Source organism: Phalacrocorax aristotelis, chromosome 7 (assembly GCF_949628215.1).
Source record: "Phalacrocorax aristotelis chromosome 7, bGulAri2.1, whole genome shotgun sequence".
NCBI lineage: Eukaryota > Metazoa > Chordata > Aves > Suliformes > Phalacrocoracidae > Phalacrocorax > Phalacrocorax aristotelis.
In genome coordinates this window covers 29,211,516-29,228,972 of record NC_134282.1, presented here as the reverse complement: position 1 = coordinate 29,228,972, position 17,457 = coordinate 29,211,516, and the positions used below count along the sequence as shown (strand labels likewise).

Sequence of the window (17,457 nt, the reverse complement as noted above, 5' to 3'; positions counted from 1 at the left end):
TGTTGGGTTTAAATGGGGATTTTTGCACAGGTGGACAAGGGTTACCAGAGCTGCTGCATCTCATTTCTAGGTATGCATTTATTTCAAAGAGATTTGTGAGCCCTGGAGAGCCACCCCTATCCTTTCTTGGTGACTCAGCATCTCCTTTCTAGAGGGGATGTGACTGTTCGCAGCCAGAACTGACATCAGAGGATGGGGCGGTGCAGCCCCTTCCTGGAAGGAGTGAAAGTAAAAGTGCAGGAGCACAATATTTGAAAAACAGGACTAATTTCCCAGGGGCATGCAGGGGAAAGCAAGCTCAGGAATAGTGGTTTATTAACCATTTTATTTTCACTTGCACTGGTAAGGTCCCTCTCAAAAATGTAGGGTGAAAATTCCATGTGAGAAAAACACAGATTAATGAAAAGACAGTGGTTTGGGCTTCTCTTCATTAGCAATTACTGTCATCCATCCTTTGCCCTACACTTGCCTCAGAGGCTTCAACCCAGTCTAAAGCCTCACTCTGTGTTTGTGGCTTTTCTGACATGGGTAGCTGCCAATAGTGCCAAAAGGTGCAGAGATTAAATTCCTCCCAGGAGGCCATGCATCCTTTTAGGAACTTCGCCCTTGGAAAAGCTCACCAGTAAGACCTGTAAGTCTGTTTGATTCAGAAAGGTTTGGTTCATGAGTACCTCTAAGGAAACAGAACTCAGTAAAGGTGTCCTTAGTGTTGCTGGAGGCTATGTCCGATGAATACCCACCACCATTCTGCACATGCTCCTTAGTGTCCCAATGGAGTAGGGATGGTGATTATGAAAAGGTCTTTCTTCCTCCTACAAAGCCAGCTACTGACACCAGTGGTGACTGTGTTTTGGGCCCAGGACAGGGAGGGCTGGAAGGATCACCCCCCTCCTCCTCACACCATCTCATGCAGCATCCTCAGAGTGTGTGAAGTCCCTCAGCTCTGCATTTTGGATCAGGTCCTCATATGTAGTGGGGCAGTAGGCTTTGTACAGTTTTTCAGCCAGTGTGTTGCTGCCTGCAACCACCGTTTTCCGGTTGCGGTTCATAAAGTTCCATAAGTGCAGTGCGTAGGAGTGGTTGAAATTGGGGCTTTTGTCCCACACCTTGTAGTACCGGCCCCAGGCTCGGTACGGTATGGGGTAGAAGCGCTGGGGATTGAGGAAGGAGATGTTCTGACACCTGTGGTCCTCGGTGCCTTTGAAATCTGTGAGATTGCAGATAGCTTTAAGCATCCTTGTCATTAAAAAGGGCCCCTGGTTTCCCCAGATGTTCCCATTGTACTTGAGAACAAAGTTCTCCATGCAGTCCCAAATAAATTTGTGATAGGCAGGGAAGCCAAAGATCCCATTGCTGGAGAACTGCGACCTCTGTGCTGCAAGGAAGCTTTCCTCAGGGATGGGCCTGATGGAGATGACATCTGTGTCCATGTAGATGCCTCCATACTTCCAAATGAGTGCCAGTCTGCTAGCATCAGAGCTGATGTGGACCCAGTTCTTCTCGTGCTCCGGGACTACCTGCAGAGTGGGAAAGGTGGGACAGTGATGCCACCAGCAGAGAACAGACCACATCCATCCATTGGATGCAAATGGCACCATAAAACTGCACCTGCATGCCTGCAAATGTCACAGATGTTCTTCCTACAGCTATTGAATTTTATTGGAATAAGATAAGGGGGCAGTGGAGAGCAATACTTTGTTAATATAAATGAATGCAGGACCGTTTCACAGGTGTTTTAATGGAACCTACAATGTTAAATCAATGATACTGTGAATCATTGCCTGCTATTTCAGTGGGACACAACTCACTTAACACACTCCCTGATCACTCCCAGCTCTTTGAAACAGGCTGGAGGGTTTTCACGCACTGTTGGTATTTGGAGTCAATATTTCTCAGAAAGAAGAGTTTGAAGGAAATATGCCTGCCCCGCACAGTGATGGAGTCAAACAAATTGGCCAAAAGCTACTTGCAAGCAGTTTGCCAGGAACTTCTTTCCAGGGTGGACCTTGCAAGATCCCACCTTGGTTTTGCATATTGCTATTACAAAAACTGAAATACCTCCTGCATCTTATCTACTGCGGGCTCTGTCGGTGTGTGGCAGCATTAACAAGCACTCAGATGACTGAGGCAGCACATTTTGTTCCACCAGCTTCTGCTGAGAAAGATTATTAAGTGATGTTTTATCAAAATATGTATGTAATCTATTTTTACCACTGTTTCATTTGCCAAAAAATATGATTCTCCAGATAGGGGGGGAAATGCTGATAATATGTTCAATAAACAGATAGATGAATACACTGCAAAACATGGCAAAAATTAATCTATTCTGAACCAAAAAAAAAAAAGGTGACTAATTTCACATAGCTACTCCTGCACTTCTCCATTCATTTTAAGCTTACTTCTGACCTTTTCCCCTTCCCATTTATAAGTTTTCCTATTTCCCTATTTTCCCCTTATTATAACACTCACCTGGTTGTACCACTGGAGCAGAGGGGTCTCCTGGAAGACAGTTTCCATCTGGAGAGGAAAAATGAAGACATTCTTCATAGAAGACAAAAGTGAGAAGGCTGCATAGCTGGAGTTCAAGACCAATGCCGTGTCGTTTGTAAGACCCTTCATGAAAAGGATGATAGGCCGGTCCTGGTAAATCCTGGCAGCAGACTCCACGGAGCAGCACACCAGCGGGGGCGGCTCCAGGCGATCCGTTGTCTCCAGAAAGATGATGCTTTTGCCGAGGTTCAAGACCTGCTCAGGTGTCAGGAAGTGCTTGGGCATAGGCATATAGGAGAAGCAGCAGCTGGACAGCAGGGAGATCTCATACAAAATTCCTGAGACAAAGAAGAAGCAGAGGCATATCTGGATTTTCTTCAACATTCTTGCTTTCCCTGGGCCTTTGGAGTCATGCCTCAGACATGGATGCTAAGGAGAGACAAGGAACAGCAAAAATATATGCCGGTGTTATTGCTTAGCAGGACTGAGAAACGGTAGGACATGGCTTTGAACAGTGTAGCATAAAGGCAGTTTGGTGAAGCTCATGTCTTTTCCCCAGGACAAGCTTGGCAAGATGTCTCACAGCGCAGAGGGCTCTGTGCTGTGGGGTCAAGTGCTGGGGTCCCACCTCCTCATCCCCAGCCAGGCACGGGGTACCAGGAGCAGTCTTGGAGAAGGGACATGTGACTATGTCTCATGGCACAGCTACGCAGACATTGGGTTGGCAGAGAGGGAAGGACCAAGGGAGAGAGCAGGGAGAGCAAATCAAGAAGGACTGCCTCACCCCATGCCAAGGCAAGGAGCCCCAAGCCCATCTCTGGAGCAGGCTGATGTAGCAAACTGTTCCCAAGCACTGCAGCATCATGCCAACACATCCTTGTCCACAAGCAGGACATGTCTAGGGGAGTTGAGGAGCAAACCCTGATGTGCTAGTGGAATTAGGTGGCAGAGGGGGCTGTGAATGCCAGCGAGGGGAAGGTCATGATTACAGTTTGGAATGTGTCAGCCAAAGCTAAAACATTAGCATGTAGGCACTGAAGTCTTTTTCCCAATTTGCCCCTTCTGCTCCCACTTCATCCTCAACGGCTGTGAGGGACTTGCGTCCTGCAGTGATGGGGGCTGCAGAAGGACCAGAGAGAGACAGATGTAAGGAAAGAAAAAGGATGGGTTTGTACAAGCAAAGAACTAGGACCTACCCAGATTATAGTTCTGAAAAATCCACATATCCAGCTTGTTTGTTTGCCGTCGTGGTGGCTATCAAGCACCCTTGAAGCCCAGCTCCATGGTAAAGACACCCAAACTGTTTGGAGCATGCAAAGGGATTTCTGAAGGCAGGACACTGATGCACAGAGGAAAACTGGCTCTGCTGCAGGCTGAATCTCAGTTGCAGAAACGTTTTGGGGCCAATGGGCCACCTAAAAGGACAAAATAGGGATGGGTTTTAGGCAAGACCCATCTCATGCCTACATCAGCCTGGCCCAGCTCCTCATTCCTGGTCTTGCCACGACATGAGCCCGTACAGCACTGGGGAGTTCCTGCGGGTGAGCAGCAGGATTGGATCTTATCTTCATTGCACTGTTTGACAGGCTTGTGATGCAATGAAATTCTCTCCTGAAATGCCACCTAGTTGCATCTGAGCAGCCCACGTTTGCTCTGCAGAGACCACAAGCCAGTGTCCAACAGAGTAGAGACACTTCTCATGACAACCTGATGTCTAAGCCACCCCCTGGAAGTGTTTAAAGCTTGATTAATTAAAGGGGGTGGGAGGAAGTATGTCTCTGTGTGCCTGGTTAATTAATGAGATGCATTACCATGTCACCCAACCTCAATACAGATAAGTCCGCAGCGTAGCAAACCCTGTGGAAATTCCCCTGCAACTGCTGAGTGCGTGCTATGAAGCTCTGGCAGCTCCTGATCCATTTCTCAGAGCTAGATCTCATTGAATTAAATATTAAAGCAATGACTGTTCCCATCAGTACAGCTTTCCATGCTGCATAGCAAATTTTGTTGTTTTTCATTGCCACTGCACAGAGCTCCTTGTTACACCCTGGGTTCCCACAACAGCATTGGAGAAGATGCCAGGGGTGAAGCAGGTGACAATGCTATAGCCACCAGGCATCAATGTGGCTGTGGGTATGATCTGCTGGACAAAGCCAGCAGGTTTGCAGCCTGCAGAGGAGGGAATGCTGCTTTTCTATTATTACTTTTTTTCCCCTTTGTTTTCCCACTTTCTATCACTGCCCCAGCACTCTGCAGAGGACCCCTGCTGTGAGAGGCACTACCCTGCACCCGGGGCCTCCCTGCAGATATTGAATTTGGACGGAAGACACGCCACGGAGAGCAAATACAAGTCGTTTGGAAATTACTCGTTCCCAAGCCTGCAGATAAAGCAGCCTGTGCTGCAGAGTGCTGCAGCCCCAGCAATGTCCAGGTGCAGCATGAACACCCGCTGCTAAGCCCACCACGAGAAGGCTCGGGAAGCAGCAGCAGAAGTAAGATTAAAATAAACTATGTTACTTGAATGACAAAATTTCCCCCCACACTAACCTCCTGCCCTTTCCCAGACACATGCTTCTGACTTACTCCAGCCATTTGAAAATAAAACAGAGCAAAAATATTGTCTCCTAGCAGCTCCCTCACCAATCTCAGCTTGGGCAGATTTTCGGGTTTATTTTTTTTCCTAGTCCCAGCTTCAACCTAATCCATGCCTGCTGCTGTTTCTGTGCTGCCCCCATACAGTTCAGGGACTAGAGCTCCCTCCCTCTGTCCTTTGGAATTTTTAAACCTTGATGCCACTTTCTTGGCAATCTTTGCTTGAAGCAGAAAACCCGGGCTTTACTTTGATTAGAAATAGGACCATCAGGACATTCCCATTACTGGATTAATACTTCTTCTTTGATGGCCTAAAGATCCGATGTCTCAGGTCTTTATGAGCAGCCTAGCAAAGCTGTGCTCGCAATAGCCATTCAAATTTAAAATAGTCCTGGAGGCATTTTATTTGCAAATTGTGGGGAGAGAATAAGTAGGCACTCCAACAGATACTGGCACTGTGTACGACATTGTGAAGAGAAATGCGAATCCTCATCGTTTCATTCTGGGAAATTGTTTTGCTTGGTTGGTTTTCCAAAACCCCTATGTGGCGAGTTATGAATTCTCATCACATTTGACCTGGAGGCTGCTGTTATCAAAATGCTCACTTCCCTGCTCAAGTTAAAAGGACTGCGGAACTGAATGTTAAAAATAAATCCCAGCCATTGAATAGATTACCCTGCAGAGTGGGTTGCTTTTCTGGATGCAGCAGACGGCATGCTGGCTTGATGGCCCATCTTGTAAAGATATTTCTTTTCTTGGGGCAATTTCAGTATTTCAAGTGCAGGATAAAAATGGGTGGGAGACTACAAGAGAGATTACTACAAATGTGTGATAATTCCTCTGAGGTGTCCATGAGACACACGCGGCGGGAAGGTACAGCGGGACTTTTCAGTAAATGTCACCAAAGGGAGTGAGTAAAGCAGAGCGCCAGCGTGCTTGCAGCCATACACACCCCCTGCACATCACGGCCTGACCCCATGGCAAACGCTGGACTTCCTGCAGTGGCAGCCTGGCCAGAGGGATCCCCTCCCCGGGAAGCCCATGGGCCACAGTTGGCCCCACGGGGACTCAGAGAGGGGCTCAGCTTGCACAGGGACTAAGTCTTCTCATCTGCCAAAATGATTTTTTTAAATAAAAAAATAACAGCACCTGTAGCTTTCAGTTTGCACAGCCCTTTAGTTCAGATTGGATTTGAGTTTTAGACTATCTGAAGCAAGTCACCTGCATTATGAATTACAGTTTATGCACCACAGGTAAATAATACATGTGTCACAGTTCTCTGGCAATGCCAAACTCCACTATCACCAAATCCTCATCCCACAGCTCCTGGGCATCCCTCAAGATTCAAAAGAGAGATTCTCATCTTCTTGTCTATCCCCCAAACTACGAGTTTCCTCTGAGAACCAGTGGAGTTTTGCATTTGGCTTTGCACCCATCCAACTTGGTGACTGTCAGTACTTCTCCTGGCGGGAAATAACCCCAAGGCAGTCTCCTTTTGTAACACACACGGCACCACTTGAACCTACACAGGTTTACTTTCATATCTTTACAGAACCTGGTCAAGTAAATTACAGCTACAATCAAGTTAGTGCACGTGCACGCACTTCAAAGCCAACTTCCTTCCAGATTTAATACCAGGAACATTTGGAAACCTCTTTCAAATGGAAAACCTGTAGAAGAATGTATCATATTCATTGCAGACTGTAATTAATACAGCCTTTCCAACCTCCAGCAATGCATGCCAGCAAAGGGACTTCTTATTGCACTGCTTCTCCCTGCTTTCTGATTCTACAACCTGACGTGTTTATAGAGATAAAGCGAAACTCACCTTTTGGCTACAAAAAGCAGGCAAAGCGTGCAGTCTGTTGGGAAGCAAAGCCAAGCTGACCCACACTGAAAGGTACCCACAGCCAGTGGAGAACCCTTTGCCTGTGCCAGAGGAGCTGCACTGCCTCTCCAAGTATCTTCTGCCCTGAGCGGCCTCATGGCTTGCTCTCCACCAGCTCTGGTGTTTGCATTCTTGGTGCGTTGAGATAAGGCTGAGGAAGGAGCTAGGGCTGTGTTTTCAAAGGTGCAGGCACACAGGAGCACGCAGTGTGAGGTCCTTTGAGCAGCCAAATATAAGCTCTGCCACTCTGTGAGGGTTAGGAGAGATGGGTGGGACTGAGTCGGTGCCAAAAGGCAGACCATTTGTCCCTTTTGAGGGTGGTTTACATCATATTAATCCTTTTCTCTTTGCATCTAGAACCACACTTATAGAGGCTACTTTGCACCACAGCTTAGATCTCTTTGCTATATAGCAAAGAACAACTATGCTGGCGTGGCATTGATGCTCTGAATAGTTCCAAGGAAGGCAACAACAGGGCTACACAAACGCATCCCAGATAACAGCACACATCCTAAACTAGCTGTCTGACAAGCTCAGATGCCTGCCCAGCTCCCCAATAGAGATCAGGCAGGCAGGGAGGCTTGCTAGTCTGTCAGAGCTTCTGCTTGTTCCCACAACCTGTCCCCAGGAGGATGCCTTGAGTGGTACAGGAGTGCCGTCAGGTGCCCCCAGGATTGCAGTGGCCCACTTCAGGTTGGCAGAATCCCCTGAGCTTTCCTGGCCCTGGAGTCTAAGGGGTATCAGTGGCTGTCCTGTGCTGGGACAGCAGAATTTGTAAGGGAGAGGTGGAGCTGTAGTACCAGTGAGAGCTCCCCAGTGCATCCCTCCTGCAGCCCTGACCTGTGCTGGACCAGCACCACGCAGCCTGTTCAAGGAGACCAGATCATCCTGCTGGGATGCAATCCCCACCTGCCAGTCATCCACAGCAGTCAGGCTCTTTGCAGCTCCAGTCCTGTTCCTTTTTCCCTTCTCCTCCTGATTTTTCACAAGGCTATATATCCAGGCTGGAAGCTTTGTCCAGTCAAGGGGTGCCAGCAGCCCCACATGTTGCATACACGCAAGCAGGGCAAAAACACTCATTTGCTACGCAGAAAACCACCTCTCTCCAACAGCAACCTCTTAGTGCTTATAAGCCATCAAAAGCACTCAGCTCAATCCCTTCACAACTTCTGGTAGCAGCAAAAAGTGAGCCTTTCTGCTCTTAGAAATTACCCACCAAATATGTCAGGGTGTGCCCATTTGCTCCTGGCCAACTCGGGGGCACCCCACCTCGCGCCACTGCAGGGTGCAAAGGGCCTGCCCCCGGCTTTGTTTGCATTTGCACGTGTTTCCTGCTGCAGAGAGCTGGCGGAAGATGCAAGAGTGGCTAATGTTGCCGCAGCCAGGCAGAGCAAACAGTCCCTACAGAAAGCTATCGACATAGTCAGGGCTTTATCAGCAGATTGCACCCTGGGCAAAAATGCTAGGAGGGCTCCAGTTTCAACTGGGAAATCACGTAGGTGAGGAGCAGCCATGCCTAGAAACACCCCTCTGTGAGAAACCCTCTCCTTCTGCAAACACTTGTTCAGATCCATCATTTGCAGTCTGACTTGCAAGGAAATAGGGTGGCCAGTGTCCATCTCCAAAGCCAGAAGCTCATCTGGGGATGAACACTTCCCTCCCTCCATCCCTCCTTCCCTCCCTCCCCCTCTCCCTCCTTCCCTCCCTCCCTCCCTCATGCACATATGTAGTGTCTGCTGAGCCTAGAGGATGTATTAATATAGGGGCATGCATGGGAACAGATGACAGTGGTTATTAAAATTTTCCACCCAGCTTTTATCTTGCACAACATGAAAGTATCACTCTCCTGCACCAGCTCCCCTCATTGCCTCAATGTGCCACCAAGCTCCTTGGCCTGGACTTAGGAGGGTAATTTTCTATGCAACCTAATCCTGCAGAAGAGGCGGTGTAAAGTTGAAGTCTGGAGCAGCCCGTATCCCCAGCATACAGGGGAGATGGTGAAACTATGAGCTAAAATACACAGGCTCAGCCTGCAGCAGAAAGTGACGCTGTGCATTAATGCAGACTGCCCACAGCCCTGGCTGCTTGGTGGGAGTATTTGGGAAAGTACTTTAAGGCAGTGTGCTGGTTTTGGCTGAGAAGGGGTTAATTCTCCTCACTGTGGGGGTCGGCTACCTTTCCAGCTTCCCGCGCTCTGCCGCGTGGCGGGGGGGGGGGCTGGGAGGGGCGGGGCCATGGCGGGGGCGGCTGACCCCGACTGGCCAATGGCAGGTTCATTCCATACCATGTGACACCATGGCCAGTATATTGAGGGGGGGGGCAGTGGCAGCGCGGGGGCGGTGTCGGGTCGGCGGGCGGTGAGTGGCTGCGGCGCGTGCGGTTTGTTTCCGCGGTTCGTTCCCCCTCTCCCCTCCCTTCCCCCCTCCCTCGGGGCTTTGCGCCTCTCGTTGTTCTCCCTTACATTGCATTTCTACTGTTGTTTCTTTTAATTTTAATTATTAAACTGTTCTTATCCCAACCCACGAGCGTTGCCCTTCTGATTCTCTCCCCCATCTACCGGTGGGGAGTGAGCGAGCGGCTGTGTGGGGCTGAGCTGCCGCTAAACCACGACAGTCTTTTTGGCGCCCAACGTGGGGCTCGAGGGTTGGAGATAACAACAGCTGCTGGTCACAGCACCATGTTGTCCTTTTTGCAGTTGGTGTTAAAGATTGGTCTTGGTTTGTTGAGTCTGCTGTGTTCTGCTGTGATTAGTAATGTTTTGCCTACAAGATTTGTTATACAAACACTCGTTTTCAGCTTTATCTGGTATTTGGGGTTTTTGCTGAAACCGTTACCGTACTTCGGATACCACCTTGTTGAGGCAATTAGCAATTATACCTCCTCCTCTGAGAGACTTTATATGGAGGAAATACAGAATAGTATCTTTGCAACTTTGTTCTATGATGTCTGTGCCTTTGTTACAACAACCTTTTTGTATCTTGAACATCCTTGGGTGGTTAAGGTGCACTTATTGTTAGTTTTTGGGCATGTTGTTTTGGTTTTGACTAAGCAATTTAAGAATATCACCCAGAAATCTGCCCCGAGGCTTGATAGTTACGAGTGGCAGGGCACGTGGGATAGCATGGGCAAATACCTAGGGCAGTGGGCACCCCCAGTGCTTTGGAGTTTCACTCCCGAACAAGTGCAGAATCCTAAAAAACTAGTAGAATATTTGGAGAAAGTATGTTGTTACGCTGGGAACTCCAGAGAGACACAGATAACTGCAACATGCTGGGGCCTGGCCCATGCATACCGAGCCCTGCTCAACAGTATTCAGTGCCCCCAGGGGGAAGAGAAGGTCTCTGGATTGAAATGCAAAGTGACTGGCACTGTAGACAATCCAGCCCTGACAACAGGCACTGCAGTCACTCAAACCCCCACAACAAGTACCGGAGCTAGCTCAGAAAATAAACCCGTACCAGTATCAGTTGCCCCCATACACAAGACGAAATATTGGAAGCGGCCATCAACTCGTTTAGAACGGGATGATGAAGAACCAGGGCCATCGCGGGGAGAGGAGGGAGAAGTAATAAATGAAATAGAGACCACCCGATCCCTGTCCTTAAGCGAGTTGCGAGATATGCGAAAAGATTATAGCCGTTGTTCAGGTGAGCACATTGTCACCTGGCTGCTCCGATGCTGGGATAATGGGACCAGTAGCCTGGAACTAGAGGGAAAAGAAGCCAAACAATTGGGATCCCTTTCTGGGGAAAGGGGCGTTGACAAAGCAATTGGAAAAAAACCACAAGCCCTCAGCCTCTGGAGGCGACTCCTGTCTGGAGTGGAGGAAAGGTATCCCTTTAAAGAAGATGTTACATATCGCCCAGGAAAATGGACAACTATGGAGAAAGGCATCCAGTATCTAAGGGAATTAGCTGTGTTTGAGGTGATTTATGGTGACCTGGACGATCAACGGTCATCCAAAGATCCAGTTGAAGCCGAGTGCACACAACCCATGTGGCGGAAGTTTGTACGGAGCGCACCATCTTCTCATGCAAACTCATTGGCAGTGATGTCCTGGAAAGATGACGAGACACCAACAGTGGCAGAGGTGATAGATAGACTCTGGGATTACGACACAAATATCTCTTCCTCGCTTGTCTCTGCTGTGGAGAAACTATCCCAAGAGGTCCAGCAACTCAAAGAAGATATGTCCTACTCCCCACCTCGACAGAGCAGTGTCTCAGCTGTTAGGAATAAGTGTCCTTTGGCTCAAAGAAGGGGATACACACCACGGGCCACCCTATGGTTCTACCTGCGTGACCACGGAGAGGACATGATGAGGTGGGATGGCAAGCCTACTTCGACCCTACAGGCACGAGTACATGAACTGCAAGGAAGAACAGTCACTCAGGGAGGCTCTTCCAGGAAAGCTGCTGCTCCAGTTTCCAGTGAGCAAGTCCCCAGACAGAGGAGTAGAAGCGCAGATTTTATTTCTAAGTGTAATAGAGGGACTCCTGATTCACATTTACAGGAAGTGAGTTGTGACTGCCACGATCAGGACTAGAGGGGCCCTGCCTCCAGCCGGGTGGAGGAAAGGGATAACCGGGCTTACTGGACTGTGTGGATCCGATGGCCTGGCACGTCCGACCCACAGGAGTATAAAGCTTTAGTGGACACCGGCGCACAGTGCACCTTAATGCCATCAAACTATATGGGGCAGAACCCATCAGCACTGCTGGAGTGACAGGGGGATCCCAAGAGCTAACTGTATTGGAGGCCGAAGTGAGCCTAACTGGCAATGAGTGGCAGAAGCACCCCATTGTGACTGGCCCAGAGGCTCCGTGCATCCTTGGCATAGACTACCTCAGGAGAGGGTATTTCAAGGACCCAAAAGGTTACAAGTGGGCTTTTGGTGTAGCTGCCTTGGAGATGGAGGAAACTGAACAGCTGTCTACCTTGCCTGGCCTCTCAAAGGGCCCTTCTGTTGTGGGGTTGCTGAAGGTCAGAGAACAACAGGTGCCAATCGCCACCACAACAGTGCACCGGCGGCAATATCGCACCAACAGAGACTCTCTGATCCCCATCCATAAACTCATTCACCAACTGAGGAGCCAAGGAGTCATCAGTAAGACCCACTCACCCTTTAACAGTCCCATATGGCCAGTCCGGAAGTCTAATGGAGAGTGGAGACTAACAGTAGACTATCGTGGCCTGAACGAAGTCACTTCACCATTGAGTGCTGCTGTGCCAGACATGCTAGAACTTCAATACGAACTGGAGTCAAAGGCAGCCAAGTGGAATGCCACAACTGATATCGCTAATGCATTCTTCTCAATCCCTCTGGCAGCAGAATGCAGGCCACAGTTTGCTTTCACATAGAGGGGTGTCCAGTACACCTGGAATCGACTGCCCCAGGGGTGGAAACACAGTCCTACCATTTGCCATGGACTGATTCAGACTGTACTGGAACAGGGAGAAGCTCCAGAACACCTTCAATACATTGATGACATCATTGTGTGGGGCAACACAGCGGAAGAAGTTTTTGAGAAAGGAGAGAAAATAGTCCAAATCCTTCTGAAAGCTGGTTTTGCCATAAAACAAAGTAAGGTGAAGGGACCTGCACAAGAAATTCAGTTCTTAGGAATCAAATGGCAAGATGGTCGTCGTCAGATCCCAATGGATGTGATCAACAAAATAGCAGCCATGTCTCCACCAACTAGCAAAAAGGAAACACAAGCTTTCTTGGGCGTTGTGGGTTTTTGGAGAATGCATATTCCAAATTACAGTCTGATCGTAAGCCCTCTCTATCAAGTGACCCGGAAAAAGAATGATTTCAAATGGGGCCCTAAGCAACGACAAGCCTTTGAACAGATTAAATGAGAAATAGTTCATGCAGTAGCTCTTGGGCCAGTCCGAGCAGGACAAGATGTAAAAAATGTGCTCTACACTGCAGCTGGGGAGAATGGCCCTACCTGGAGCCTCTGGCAGAAAGCACATGGGGAGACCCGGGGTCGACCCCTAGGGTTTTGGAGTCGGGGATACAGAGGGTCTGAAGCCCGCTATACTCCAACTGAAAAAGAGATATTGGCAGCATATGAAGGGGTTCGAGCTGCTTCAGAAGTGGTTGGTACTGAAGCACAGCTGCTCCTGGCACCCCGACTGCCAGTGCTGGGCTGGATGTTCAAAGGAAACATCCCCTCTACACACCATGCAACTGATGCTACGTGGAGTAAATGGGTTGCACTGATCACCCAGCGGGCTCGAGTAGGAAACCCCAGTCGCCCAGGAATCTTGGAAGTGATTATGGACTGGCCAGAAGGCAACGATTTTGGATTATCACCAGAGGAGGAGGTGACACGTGCTGAAGAAGCCCCACTGTATAACAAACTGCCAGAAGATGAGAAGCAATATGCCCTGTTCACTGATGGGTCCTGTCGCCTTGTGGGAAAGCACCGGAGATGGAAGGCTGCTGTATGGAGTCCTACACGACAAGTAGCAGAAACTGCTGAAGGAGAAGGTGAATCGAGCCAGTTTGCAGAGGAAAAGGCCATCCAGCTGGCCTTAGACATCGCTGAACGGGAAAAGTGGCCAGTGCTCTATCTCTATACTGACTCCTGGATGGTGGCAAATGCCTTGTGGGGCTGGTTACAGCAATGGAAGCAAAGGGCAGCGCAGAGGCAAACCCATCTGGGCTGCCACATTGTGGCAAGATATTGCTGCCCGGGTAGAGAAACTGGTTGTAAAGGTACGTCATGTGGATGCTCACGTCCCCAAGAGTCGGGCCACTGAAGAACATCGAAACAACCAGCAGGTAGATCAGGCTGCCAAGATTGAAGTGGCTGAGTTGGATCTGGACTGGCAGCATAAGGGTGAACTATTTCTAGCTCGGTGGGCCCATGACACCTCAGGCCATCAAGGGAGAGATGCAACATACAGGTGGGCTCGTGATCGAGGGGTGGACTTGACCATGGATATTATTGCACAGGTTATCCATGAATGTGAAACGTGCGCTGCAATCAAGCAAGCGAAGCGGGTAAAGCCTCTGTGGTATGGGGGACGATGGCTGAAATATAAATATGGGGAGGCCTGGCAGATTGACTATATCACACTCCCACAGACCCGCCAAGGCAAGCGCCATGTGCTTACAATGGTAGAAACAACGACTGGCTGGCTGGAAACATATCCTGTCCCCCACGCCACTGCCCGGAACACTATCCTGGGTCTTGAGAAACAAGTCCTGTGGCGTCATGGCACCCCAGAGAGAATTGAGTCAGACAACGGGACTCATTTCCGAAATAGCCTCATAGACACCTGGGCCAAAGAGCACGGCATTGAGTGGGTGTATCACATCCCCTATCACGCACCAGCCTCTGGGAAAATTGAACGGTACAATGGACTGTTAAAAACTACACTGAGAGCAATGGGGGGGTGGGACATTCAAGCACTGGGATACACATTTAGCAAAAGCCACGTGGTTAGTCAACACGAGGGGATCTGCCAACCGAGCTGGCCCTGCCCAGTCAGAAATCCTACATACTGTGGAAGGGGATAGAGTCCCTGTAGTGCACACAAAAAGTATGCTGGGCAAAACAGTCTGGGTTCTTCCTGCCTCCGGCAAAGGCAAACCCATTTGTGGGATTGCTTTCGCTCGAGGACCTGGGTGCACTTGGTGGGTGATGCGGGAGGATGAAGAAATCCGATGTGTGCCTCAAGGGGATTTGATTTTGGGTGAAAACAGTCAATGAACTGAATGGCACAATATGAACTGCTATATAATATTGTGTGTCACCTCTGTGTTGTATCAATGATATCAGAGTACGAGCCTCCCAACCCATTGAAGATCAACTATGAAACAAGCCGTGCAGCAGTGATGGAACGATGACTGACTCGGTATGCAGCAACCCAACGCCACACACCATCTCTCCCACCCGGAAAGACTGATACAACAGATGGAGCCCAGAGTCATGGACTGGGTGAACTCAATGGACATTTTACAGGGAAGGTCCATGAACTAAGGGAATGATGTCTGTGTGTTATGTTAAAGGATGGGAAGGGGAGGGGTGGTGGTTGGTACGGTTGTATTGCATCATATGGGACCTGGGCATGGTGTAAATGGTATGGAATAAAGGGTGGAGAATGTGCTGGTTTTGGCTGAGAAGGGGTTAATTCTCCTCACTGCGGGGGTCGGCTACCTTTCCAGCTTCCTGCGCTCTGCTGTGTGGTGGGGGCGGCTGGGAGGGGCGGGGCCACGGCAGGGGCGGCTGACCCCGACTGGCCAATGGCAGGTTCATTCCATACCACGTGACACCATGGCCAATATATTGAGGGTGGGGGCAGTGGCGGCGCGGCGTCGGGTCGGCGAGCGGCTGCGGCGCGGGGGCGGTTTGTTCCGGCGGTTCGTTCCCCCTCTCCCCTCCCTTCCCCCCTCCCCCGGGGCTTTGCCCCTCTCGTTGTTCTCCCTTACATTGCATTTCTACTGTTGTTTCTTTTAATTTTAATTATTAAACTGTTCTTATCCCAACCCACGAGCGTTGCCCTTCTGATTCTCTCCCCCATCTACCGGTGGGGGAGTGAGCGAGTGGCTGTGTGGGGCTGAGCTGCCGCTAAACCACGACAGGCAGAAATGGGGTTATTTATCTTAGTGGATTCTTCTGTCTACCTCCTGCACTTCTACAGGCACAGCCAGGATTTGGCTGGGCTCTGATGTCCAAAATGAGCATTTTTGCCCCAGAAACATGCTTTTCAGGGCTGGACTCATCCTGTCTCTTAATATGTCAGATGAATTGAGGCAAACGTCTTTGTATCCTTCCTCAGCCCCCACTTGGATGCTGTGAGCTGCCAGCATCTCACCAGGACTCTGCCCGGTTCTCCTCCTCCACGGTGTGTTGGGCCAGATGCCGCTGCCATGGCTTTGCCTGTGCCCTGCCAACCTGGCACAAGTTTGGGTCCCCAAAAGTCTGCTGGAAAGGCAGCAGTGGAGGACAAGCAGGCTCACACACATGCAGTGAGCCCAGTCTGCATGGAGCCGGGGGCTGTGTTGGTGGATAGGGCACTGCCAAGTTACTTGGACTGAGACCACTGCATGCTTCATACCTGCCCCAAAAAAAGAAAAACAACCTTAAATACAGGGAGTGGCCAAAATCCTGGTGCTGCTCTGTATTGCCCTCCAGAGGAGCCTGTTTTTTGCTTCGCTGCATGAGGAGCCCAGAAAAATGGGAGCCTGTAGTCAGGGCCTGTGCCAGGTCCCTTTTGTCCTCAAGGGCTTGGTGGCATGGTCAAGGGAGGCAAAAATCCAACCCTAGTGTCACATAAGCAGTCTGCAGCAGACTGAGGCCCCAGCTCCCAGCAAGATGACTAGTGACAAAGTCATACTTTCCCTTCACCTCTCCATGCTGTTTCACATCCAACAAATGCAGAGCAACATTTCAGCCTTGAACACCATGGGAGACTCACCATGGTTATAGGGAAAGCACTGCACCAGCTTTGGACCATGGCATGCCTGCTCAGGTTTGTTTCACATACAATGTTGGCCACTTTTAGCAGCACATCCAGTGTCTTGGGCTGTAGATGTTTAACAGTTTCACCTGATGCTGTGCAGCAGGGACAGTGTTCAGTGGGACAGCCTGGTTTTCTGCTCTAGAACACACCCAAGCCTTCATCTTCTCCATAGCAGAGACCCTGTGGAGATTTCTTTTGATCCTGAATAACTTTAGAGACAGTAATCCTACAAAATTACCCTTGAGATGAGATTAATTTTATTCCTGAGATTTGGAACCTGCTTCAGTTTTGCTCCATGAAAGGATGAACATATTTGCTCTGGAGATCTCCCTCAAAACTGGACGTGTATCAATGTGGCTGCTTTAGGATGCTCCAGCAATGGCTGAGCATTGCTCTCCATAAGCCCAACCACCTTCTGGTCTGGATTTGGCTCCAGTAACATTCAGAAGGATGATTTCTCACCTGTTCAGGTATGAAGCCAGGGCCCAAAGGCAAGCATCCCATGTAGGCACTGGCATTCCCCTAGGAGCATAACATATTATATTATTTCTGTACACACACTCAGCATCACCCAAAACAGGTTATTAAATAATATTAAACAATAGCTCATTCTCTAAACCTTCCCGAAGGTCTGCTTAGGTCAGTGCTCAGTTTTGAGTAAGACCTCTGGAAGACCAGCCTGAACATTCACAAATATGGGGAGAAACGTGCCTGGATTTGCTCCCTTTGTACGCTAATCCTTTTAGGCATCTTACTTGTTATTGTTAACTGCCAGCATGTATATCTTTTGGTATTTACTGAAAGCTTAGGCCTTTTTTAGAATTATGTTGACCAGGAAGAAAACTCATTTGCTCCTTTTGAGCTTTCTTAGTTATTTTACCAAAAACCAATATCTGTCACTTGGAAAACAGTAAAGCACTTATGCATGTATATGGACAGAAAAGAAGCAAAGCTCATATCACTTTGTTATAAACAGAGGGACCCAGAGTTACAACTCTCACATGCGA

The 17,457-nt window shown here is 49.3% G+C and overlaps 1 protein-coding gene across 2 annotated transcripts; it reads right to left on the bottom strand.

Moving 5' to 3' along the window:
- Positions 1-311: 311 nt before the first annotated feature.
- On the bottom strand, positions 312-8,307 carry A4GNT (alpha-1,4-N-acetylglucosaminyltransferase). Of its 2 annotated transcripts, none has more exons than XM_075099545.1 (3): positions 8,187-8,307; positions 2,470-2,919; positions 312-1,517 (listed from the first exon to the last, which is right to left on the bottom strand). In XM_075099545.1, the coding sequence occupies exons 1-3, from the start codon at positions 8,286-8,288 to the stop codon at positions 906-908; spliced, it is 1,164 nt and encodes a 387-aa protein (XP_074955646.1). In that variant the 5' UTR covers positions 8,289-8,307; the 3' UTR covers positions 312-905. The 2 variants fall into 2 exon arrangements, with proteins under 2 accessions (XP_074955646.1, XP_074955647.1); XM_075099546.1 differs by lacking the exon at positions 8,187-8,307 and adding an exon at positions 3,687-3,897.
- Positions 8,308-17,457: the final 9,150 nt, after the last annotated feature.

Bases quoted from the DNA above. Each gene is read 5' to 3' on its own strand.
- A4GNT (XM_075099546.1), bottom strand. From the start codon at position 3,803: ATGCTCCAAACAGTTTGGGTGTCTTTACCATGGAGCTGGGCTTCAAGG. The intron at 2,920-3,686 runs GTAGGTCCTAGT...GTCTCTCCTTAG, and splicing joins TTTTCAGAACTATAATCTGG to CATCCATGTCTGAGGCATGA. The intron at 1,518-2,469 runs GTGAGTGTTATA...CCCACTCTGCAG, and splicing joins TGCTCCAGTGGTACAACCAG to GTAGTCCCGGAGCACGAGAA.